The sequence below is a fragment of the Portunus trituberculatus genome, chromosome 32, assembly GCF_017591435.1.
Source record: "Portunus trituberculatus isolate SZX2019 chromosome 32, ASM1759143v1, whole genome shotgun sequence".
Taxonomy (NCBI): Eukaryota; Metazoa; Arthropoda; class Malacostraca; order Decapoda; family Portunidae; genus Portunus; species Portunus trituberculatus.
In genome coordinates, this window is record NC_059286.1 from 3768182 (window position 1) to 3778181 (window position 10000).

Genomic DNA, 10000 nt, shown 5'->3' on the forward strand with positions numbered 1-10000 from the left:
GAAGGTCCCCGCCGCAGCCATGATCCCAGCGCCCATCAGCAGGAAGACAACCTGTAGGAGGGTGAGAATGAAGCCCCATTGTGGTGTTGATGTAAAGAATGGAGGGCATTTGTTGTGGTTTGTGTGATTCTACGTGGGCTTGCTGCCTGATTGAGTGCACTGAAGAGGGATATGGGTGCTATTACTGCTGTTACTGCTGCCGTTACTGCTGCTGCTGCTGCTACTTCTACTACTACTACTACTACTACTACTACTACTACTACTACTACTACTACTACTACTACTACTACTACAGGTTAAGTATTTTTTTAGAACAATAGTAAGCATAGACATAACAGCATAGTACTTCTACTATTACTACTACTACTACTACAACTAGTACTACTACTACTGCTACTATTACTACTACTACTTCTTCTACTACTATTATTACTACTACTACTACTACTGCTGCTACTTCTACTGTTGCTACTATTACAAAAACAACAACAACAATACCAACTACTACTACTACTACTACTACTACTACTACTACTACTACTATAGGTTAAGTAAATATCTTTTTAGAACAATAGTAAGCAAAGGCATAACAGCATACTGGTACTGATGCTACTACTACTACTACTACTACTACTACTACTGCTCCTGCTGTTACCACTACCACTACCACCACCACTACTACACTACTGCTGTTACCACCACCACTGCTGATAATCTGCTGCTGCTGCTACCACTACCACCACCACCACCACCACCTGCTACCACCACTGCCACTGCCACCACTGCTACTACCACTACTACTACTACTACTACTACTACTACTGCTACTACTGCTACTACTACTGCCACTACTACTACTACTACTACTACTACTACTACTACTACTACTACTACTACTACTATTACTGCTACTACTACTACTACTACTACTACTACTACTACTATTAATAAAACCACTAATACTAATACTAATACTACTGCACTAGGTCTCGAATGAATCTTCTGAAATGACATGACAATATACACTAAACAGTACATGCATATTAGAACATACTAACTGAAAACACCAGGAATACATAATCACTACTAAAATATGAGGTCAGAATACATGTTTTCAAAGGTGTTATCTGTAATTCTATACTTAAAGGAAGCTATTTATTTGGTACTTTTGTTGATGGTACTCAAATAATATATGCTGGAGACAATTATACCCAAACCACTTAGCCACATAAATGTCTCTAGATTCTGACGTCCGGATTACAAGCTTAGCGGAGGCTGTATGTGGATTCAGACACCACATTAGACTGTTCACTAACCTATCTACTACTTAGGTGCTCATCCACATCCACTCGATCACTCACTCATATCCACCAACGGCAGCCAATACCCCAACGACCTGTCCACTGGCACCCTCACCAACGCACCTCCATTAATAGTCTTTTAACCATCTATTCACTTCACCCACTCCTCCACCCACCACACGCTCTCTACAGACTCACCGATCTGTCCAATATGCACTAATACACCCTCCTCCTCCTCCCAATACTACTACTACTACTACTACTACTACTACTACTACTACTATTACTACTACTATTTCTACTACTGCTACTACTATAGGTGAAATATCTTTATAGAACAATAGTAAGCATAGACATAACACCATACTGCTACTACTACTGCTACTACTACTACTACTACTATTACTACTACTACTACTACAACAACTACTACTACTACTATTACTACTACTACTTGACCCACCAATCCATCAACCACACACAATCTACAGCTCCACCGACCCATCCAATATACACTAATCCATCCTCCTACCCACCACCACCACCACCACCTACCCACAAGTGCTGCAGAGAATAAGGCTCTTGAAATTTGAGTTTGGTGGGCATGGAGAGGCAGTGGGTCATGTTGGGTGTCATTGCCTTAGCCCACACCTCGTATATTCCGAACTCCCGCACCGCCAGGATCCTAGAGAGAGAGAGAGAGAGAGAGAGAGAGAGAGAATATGATGATGAATTTGTAAGTCGTAATGTCTGAGAGTATGTTAGTTCTTAAAATGCCACAAGTTGTTAATTTGATAAGTAAGAACAGAGAGAGAGAGAGAGAGAGAGAGAGAGAGAGAGAGAGAGAGAGAGCACAGCACCTCCTAGCGGCACGAAGGACAATCACCGCCAGTTTTGTTTACCGTCGCCAGATTTTCGTCATGCAGTAAGGTAATGTCCAGTTATTTGGTATTTTTACTGATAATACACCTAATCTTCTATTCTTAGACTCTATATGTGATCTGTAGTTTATTGTGCTGTATTTGACTAGTCTAGACCATTGTGACCGGTTAAATAAAGTGAAAAAACGGGCAAAATAAAGTAAAGGGCTAGGCTATGTTGGGTTTATATAGCAAAATACAAGGGAATTTTAAACTACAGTGGCCTTAAGCGCTTCAATACTGGGACACATTTTTACCTTGAGATTTGTGTACGCTTAGACCATTTTATTGACATTAGGAAAGGTTTATGGAGGTCAGAAGAGTAATGGCCAGTCTTCACTATTCTAATCCTCCACACAAGTTTCTGAAGCTGTATAAAATCACCAAATAGTCAATAGAATGAATATGAAAACGCGTCATGGTACTGAAGGGGTTAATATCTGAACTAGGGCGTTTTGTTGCATTACTTTATTTCATACTATTAGAGAAAATCCTGCAGTGACGGGAGCTGCAGACTACAACGGCCTCAACTTCTCACCTGTCAGAAATCGAGGTAAAATTTCGTTACAATTGTTTTAAAAGACCACGGATGAGTTTTAGGTAGGAATGATAAGATTGTGGTCGTCTTGAGAGGTGTTGCAGACTTTGATTACAATTATTTTCAAAGATTACGAGTTTTTAGCGAGGAATTGTAAGACTGCGCGTTTTAGGGATGCTGGCGGGTAGACTGGCTCGCTGCATATCTCATAATTGTTTCAAGACTACGGATGAGTTTTAGCGAGGAATAATAAGAATGGTTTTAGAAAAGGATGGTGGGGAGAATGTGTGGTTGCAGACTTTCATTACAGGTGTTTTAAAAGATTACGAGTTTTTAGCGTGGAATAATAAAATCGTGCTCGTTTTAGAGATGTTGGCGGGGAGACTAGGTGGCTGCAGGCTCTCATTACAATTTTTTTTTTGAAAGATTACGAGTTTTTAGAGAAGATTAGTAAGAATCTGCTCGTTTTAGAGACGCTGGCGGAGAGACGCCCGCTGCAGACTCTCATTACAATTGTTTCAAGATTACGGAAGAGTTTTAGTGAGGAATGATAAGAATGGGCTGATTTTAGAGGCAGTGGTGAGGAGAATGGGTGGCTGCAAACTTTCATTACAGTTGTTTTAAAAGACTATGGGAGAGTTTAGTTAGGAATAATAAGATTGTGCTGGTTTTAATGGTTTCTGGCGGGGAGACTGGCGCGCTGCAGACTTTCATTACAATTGTTTTAAAAGATTACGAGTTTTAAGCTAGTAATGATAAGAATGTGCTTGTTTTAGATGCGCTAGCAGGGAGACTGGCTCGCTGCAGACTTTCATTACCATTGTTTTAACTTTTTCAGTACTGGAACGCTTTTTTCCCATGAGTTTTGGGTATGATTAGACGATTTTATTGACATCATTAACTGATTATGGAGGTTAGAATATTAATGGCCAGATTCTTCACTGTTTTGATCCCCACATAAGTTTCTGAAGTTGTATAAAATCACCAAATAGTAAGCAAAATGAATATTAAGACGCGTCATAGTAGTGAACTGGACGCAATGTTCCCAGAACCCACCGCAAGGTGGCACTACACGACGAAAGCTTTGATGGAACACAACAGAATAGTTTAGTACAGATTTGCCTGGTAATGATGCGGGACGTCTAATTATCTATGATGCAGTCACTCTGTCGAGGTTGTACCGCATGGAATACCTTGGAATGGCCTCAAAATTTAAGGAAACCATGAGAAATATACGGACCAGCATTGTTTTCAGCAAAAAAAGTGGCATTTAATCGAAAAGGCATGAGCCGTGACGTCACAAGTGATCTTGATCTTGATCTTGATGTTACAAGCCAAAACATGTGGATATGTACATCATGAATAATGTTTGATGATGAATGGACGACGTATTAGTGACATGGGCATCTAAAATAGTGAAAGAAATGTTATATAATGTATATGCGAATACTGCGATGATAAATGTGGATATGGCACGTAGCCCCCGTGTTTATCGCCGTTTGTGCTAACGGTTTGAGTCTGGTGTGACGTAGCGAGGTATCAGAGACTTTTCAGAGTACGATACAACAAGAGGTGGTGAGTTGCTGGGGACGAGGGAGTGTATGAGTGTCAGGAAGGGAGACCTGTTTGGCGGGTGGCGCGGAAACGGATCACCTAATAGTATCGCAGCCACACCTGCGCCGCTCATGCATCTAGACGAGAGCAAGGCTGGAAACCGGATCGGGGAAACTCCACTACACTGCACCGGGGGAGAGTGAAAAAAAAAAAAAGTTGGCGTTAATTTTTGTTATGTGGCGCTTTTGAGTTTTGATTTATTATTATTATTATTATTATTATTATTATTATTATTATTATTATTATTATTATTATCATTATTATTATGTACAATAACTTTTTGATAGGTAGACGCACGAGAACATTATTGGAACCACCAGCTGACTCAGTGACGTCATCCGGTCGTGTAAACAACTCCATATCTTCGAGTGAGTGTACACGTGTGGCAGAATTTGATCTTGGATTGTATGTTTCATGTGCCTTAATATTAATTTCTTATTGTTAGTATGGGCAAAGCTAGACCTTGTGCAGTGTATGGATGCACGCCTGCCAAGTCTAGTAATTTTAAATATTATAAATTCCCCAAGAACAAGACCATCGCAAGACAGTGGCTCCAAAATGCTATCGTGCTGACACAGTAAACGTAAATAATGCCGTGATTTGTGAGCAACATTTTAGTTCCGCCCAAATTAAGCGCAATTTGAAATATGAGTTATTAGGTTCCCCAGTTCCAAGGAGTTGGAGGGATCTAAAACTGAGGCAGTCCCTGATCAAAATCTGCCATTTCGTGGACACGATAATGGAAGTGGCCTTTCTGCAGAAAATACAGGTAAGGAAACTTAGATTTACTGGCTAAATCTGATCAGTTTCAACACTCCAAATTAGAAATTGTATAATCTGCTTATGCCTAATGAACGAAATTAGTTCTACTAGTAGCCTAGACCTAGTCCATAATTTACAGGCTATGCCAGCCTTACAGGCTACTGACTGTACCATGGTACAATAACTTTTTGATGTCTCTCGTTATTGTACCATGGGTTTACACTCAAGAATAAAGTACCTATATGAAGTGTGAATAGTTTAGGGCCGATGCAAGCTAAAGGAATGGATTGCCACGTTTAAATAGCGGTATACACTCACGGTCCATTCATATTACATGCATTTCAATGGCTTACGGTCCCCACTGAAATGCATTTAGTATGTGTAAACAGAGCGTGACCGTCCCTGTATAGTGTGGATCGCCTTTAGACTCATACGTGCATTAGCCTTTAGCCTCTTGTAGTTTTATATGTAGAGAGAACAGTGAGGTGCTGAGGAAGACGACGAAGGTACATGAAGGCGAAGAGGATCAGAGGAAATCAATGTGCATTATGCAATTATGCATAATGTATATGGCTTGAAAAATCCACTAACAATGTTTTTGAGCCACATCTACTAGGCTATCTGACATGTCTTTATCCGTACAATATCTTGTCTATCGCTATGAAATATCATCAACATTCAATCACTAATGTGTATCATATTTAATTTTCAACTGCATAACTAATGGATCATGAAAAGAAAAAGTTTTATATTAATTATTCATGATTTATTGAGTAGCAGACTATCGCGATCAGAGCTGGCTAGGCGAGTGGATGACGTCACAGAAACAGCGTTTTAGAAGACTTACCAGTAGGGCTGTGAGTTCAAGACTCTCGTGCGTCTACCTGTTTCTCGTTATTGTACCATGGGTAAAACTGCCGCTTCCCCCTGGACAATACATGTACTCGTACATGCATCAGGTCTGGAATACTCTTTCAAAACTTGCTGTTGTGTATGGCAACTAAACCTTTGTCCGCCAACAAACAATACCTTCCAAAAAGTACAGCTTAATTTCAAACTGCAAAAAATTTCCTCCTGCAGTTATTCAGTACTGTCATTATTGAGGAAAAGCAGTTAGCCATCCTTATATTACTCAAGTATCAGTTCATAACTCACTATGCGTCACGACCCCTACACATGTATATGTACGTCCCTCTATCTAGACGCAAAGCATGGCATCAATCCCTAGTTCCGAAAAATTCTGGTTAAAAGATTTCGAGTATTAGCGAAGAATAATAAAATTGTGTTCGTTTTAGGGGCGCTGGTGGGAAGACTGGCTGGCTGCAGTCTCATTACAGTTGTTTCAAGACACGGAAGAGATTTAGCGAGGGATAGTTAGATTGTGCTTGTTTTAGAGACGCTGACTGGGAGACTAAATTGTTTTCCGCCTCACTCGTCGCCTTTTCCTGTGGCGCCAAATTTTTAACGTACCAAAATACTATTTCCGTCCATGCAAAGTGCCTGACGCCAGTTTGTTATCGCGTAGGTGTGGACGATGTGACTCCAATACCTGCTCTATCAAGAAGTGGCGTAGTGAATAAGGTGGTGAGCGTGGGATCGGGCAGACGTCCATGAGTAGGTTGGAATCACACCACGTGCCACCTTGAAACTATGTCATTTGTCGAGTGGTTTAAAGTTACCTACATGTCACCATGAAACCCAGGCTCTAGGTGGAGGTGTAATTGCTTTACACCAAAGATGCGCTTGGGTGGTGATATGGGCCCTAATATGAGTACTAGGTACTATAAATATAATTGCTTGCGCTGCTAATGGCTGTAAGCTAGACAGCGCTTCCCATATTCTTCAAAATTAAATAGACCTACAGGCACTATAGACCATAACATAAAAAAAAAGACTAGGAAACATGAGAGAGCACATGGCTGAGGTAAATATTATGAATTAGGGGTAAAATTTCAACTTCTCGGTTGTGTTTAAGTTTTTAATGATGTGAATTTTGTGTGATCGAGGAACATTATTATTTATGAAAGTTAGGCTCCGTAGCTAAACTTGGAATGAGTTAAGGTAAGGGTAGTTAAGGTTAGGTTAGAGTTTGTCTATATACAAGTTGATAAATGGCGATAGTGCGAGATGATTATGTAACCCAACCCACCCCACTCACTTCTATTCTGTCTACCTCTCTAATGCAAGAGGTAACCAGTACTCTCAATCATTCATCCCTTTCTCTGGTAAACTCTGGAACTCCCTACCTGCTTCTGTATTTCCATCTTCCTATGACATGAACACATATAAGAGGGAGATTTCAAGACATTTGTTCCATTTTTTGGCTAACTCTGGAACCTACAAGGGACCGGCATCTAAGTGGGCCTTTTTGTTTATATTTTTGTTGCCCTTTTCCCTCTTATATAAAAAGGTGTACAGGTGGGTTGGCTGCTTACCTAGCGTTGATGAGGGGCAGGAGAGGGCTGTCCAGGGGCGTGATAAGGGCGTAGAACAGAGGCCAGAACACACCGCGTGAGAAATAGAAATCACATCTTCCTGTAGGGTATAGTAAAGGCGTCTCTCTCTCTCTCTCTCTCTCTCTCTCTCTCTCCTTATATCATGAATTTTCAGAGAGAGAGAAAGAGAGAGAGACTGTGGTTGTAATTTAGTCCTCATGATGATCAGCTCAACGAAAAGTCCAAACAAATGGAGAGTGAGTGGAGTGTTGACTCTTTCCTCAACGCTGAAGAGAACCAACACTGCCACTCTCTCTCTCTCTCTCTCTCTCTCTCTCTCTCTCTCTCTCTCTCTCTCTCTCATACACAGACTCATACACTTAGGTTCTTTTCTAACTTGAATATTTAATGAAACCAGTGAAGACATTCGCTTAAACAGAAGAATATTTATTGATATGATTCAATGTTTGTCTTTCAGTGGAGTGCAAACTGTCGCGTGTTTTTCTGTGATAGTTTCGTGATGAGTGAAACGAAAAGAAAAAAAAAAAAGCGAAGTGTGTGCTAAGAAGACGTAGCGTGGTTGGACAAACTCTTGAAAAACAACAACAACAACAACAACAACAACAACAACAGCAGCAGCAGCAGCAGCAGCAGCAGCATCACTCAACAACAAGAACACCAATAACGACAACAACAGCAACCACGAGAAAGACAAGAGTCGCAGTGCGTCTCAAGATCAGCCAAGGTAAAGTGCTTGTTTATATTTTGTTTGTTTGTTTCCTTGTAATTTTTCGGCGATATTGTTTAAGGAACATTTTGAGAATAACAATATCCATGTAATATTCAACCACAAAATAACAGCCCTAACATTTGATTGAGAGTTGAGACATTCACTGCCAGATTGCAGTGTTATGTGGATGACATGTCAATTGGTGTGGCTTGGTAGTAAGGCGCGTGTCACTCATGTGGCGAGTCACGCCTGACATCCCGATCACCCTGCCTGGCCAATGTTGTGCCTGCTGCCCGCTGCGTTCCTCCTTGTGTTGTACGCGCTGTTTGCTGTACAGGTGGATGTTGACGTAACACAACAATCCATGTCACCATTTGTCTCATTACATCACAATAATGGTGACATCGCCGTGATGTGGACGTGGTGACTAAAATTTAAAAAAGTATGGTGGTCAAGGCTCAGCACGGCAGCCACGTTGGTCACTGAGGCTTTTGGTGCCAGGGGTCCCAGGCTGCGCCATACGGCAGGTACACACACACCATCCAGCCACGCCTTGCATCAGCTCACCACTCCTCGTGCAGCTGTTTGAAAGATTTTTTTACATATTTCCCTGCAGCTTCATCTCGCTGTCTGTCGTCACCGTGCTTCATGGCTACGCTCTGCGCCCTTCTACTACCTTCACTCTTCCTCATCTCTTGTCTGCTGTCTTCTGCAGCACAACTTCATGTACTCCCGCTCCATCTCAGCGATAATACCTATTTCTGAGGTCTTTCTTCAACTCCTGAAGTATTGTGCACCACTCGCGGTCTCCATGCCCGTGTCGGACGTGTTTCTCAGCTCCCCGGGAAGTGTGGGACAGTCGCCGTCTGCTGGTGTCTTAGAAATGCATTGTCTCTACACGCAAAAGACGTGTGGCAGTGTATTACCTTTAAGCCTTAACATGTAATTGTCTTTGTACTTGTCCAAGTTTTTTTTTATACTGTATTGCTAATGCGTCCCGCTCCATCCACCATGTTGTGTGCGGTATGTAGCTACAGCTGAATACTGATGTGAAGTACCAACGAGTGTCACCAATTGTGTCATTAATGCATTACTTTGGTAATTGTGTAATCGACAAATTGATGAAAAAACCTTGTCAATAAATGGCATTGGCTTATTCCTGAATGAGCTTGTAGACTGCTGGCCATTCACCAAATTATTATCAAAGTTTGTCTGTAGAGGACGGTGTTAGATGCAGAAATATCATTAGAAGGCAGAGCAGTGCGAAAACGAGACAGTAGAAGGCGGTATTCCAATTCTGATAATGCATTGTGAGACCTGTACTGATAGATAACACCAAGGATTAATCTCTCTCTCTCTCTCTCTCTCTCTCTCTCTCTCTCTCTCTCTCTCTCTCTCTCTCTCTCTCTCTCTCTCTCTCTCTCTCTCTCTCTCTCACCGGTGCTGCTGAAGTAGTCCGAGAACAACTTATTACAGCCAATCTTCTCAAGGAACATCGCGTGGCGGCCGTCGGGGAGCACTCTGGCGGCCACGTCTTGCATCTGACTCGCCCTTACCTTTATCCCGCGACTCCCCACGGCCTCCGCCAACTCACCGAACACTCCCTCACTCGCTTTCTGAAGGAGAGGGATGTTACTAGAGAGAGAGGGTTAGTGCGGTGATCAGAGGATAGACGGTAAGGGAGGCTAGGGATAAAAAAA

The 10000-nt window shown here is 41.7% G+C and overlaps 1 protein-coding gene and 1 long non-coding RNA gene across 2 annotated transcripts in view; one reads left to right on the forward strand and one right to left on the reverse strand.

The window, feature by feature from the left end:
- LOC123511848 (probable glutamate receptor) overlaps positions 1-10000 on the reverse strand; it is a 29486-nt gene that overhangs the window by 594 nt on the left and 18892 nt on the right. The window contains exons 10-13 of the mRNA XM_045267899.1: positions 9739-9916; positions 7571-7670; positions 1857-1986; positions 1-51 (exon numbers count right to left, since the gene is read on the reverse strand). The exon at positions 1-51 is cut by the window's left edge and continues 594 nt beyond it. Coding sequence (XP_045123834.1) covers positions 1-51; positions 1857-1986; positions 7571-7670; positions 9739-9916 — 459 coding nt within the window. The remainder of the gene's footprint in view (positions 52-1856; positions 1987-7570; positions 7671-9738; positions 9917-10000) is intronic.
- LOC123511852 lies at positions 8053-9448 on the forward strand. The gene is made up of 2 exons (XR_006676962.1): positions 8053-8315; positions 8917-9448. It is a non-coding gene; the product is annotated as an uncharacterized LOC123511852 (long non-coding RNA).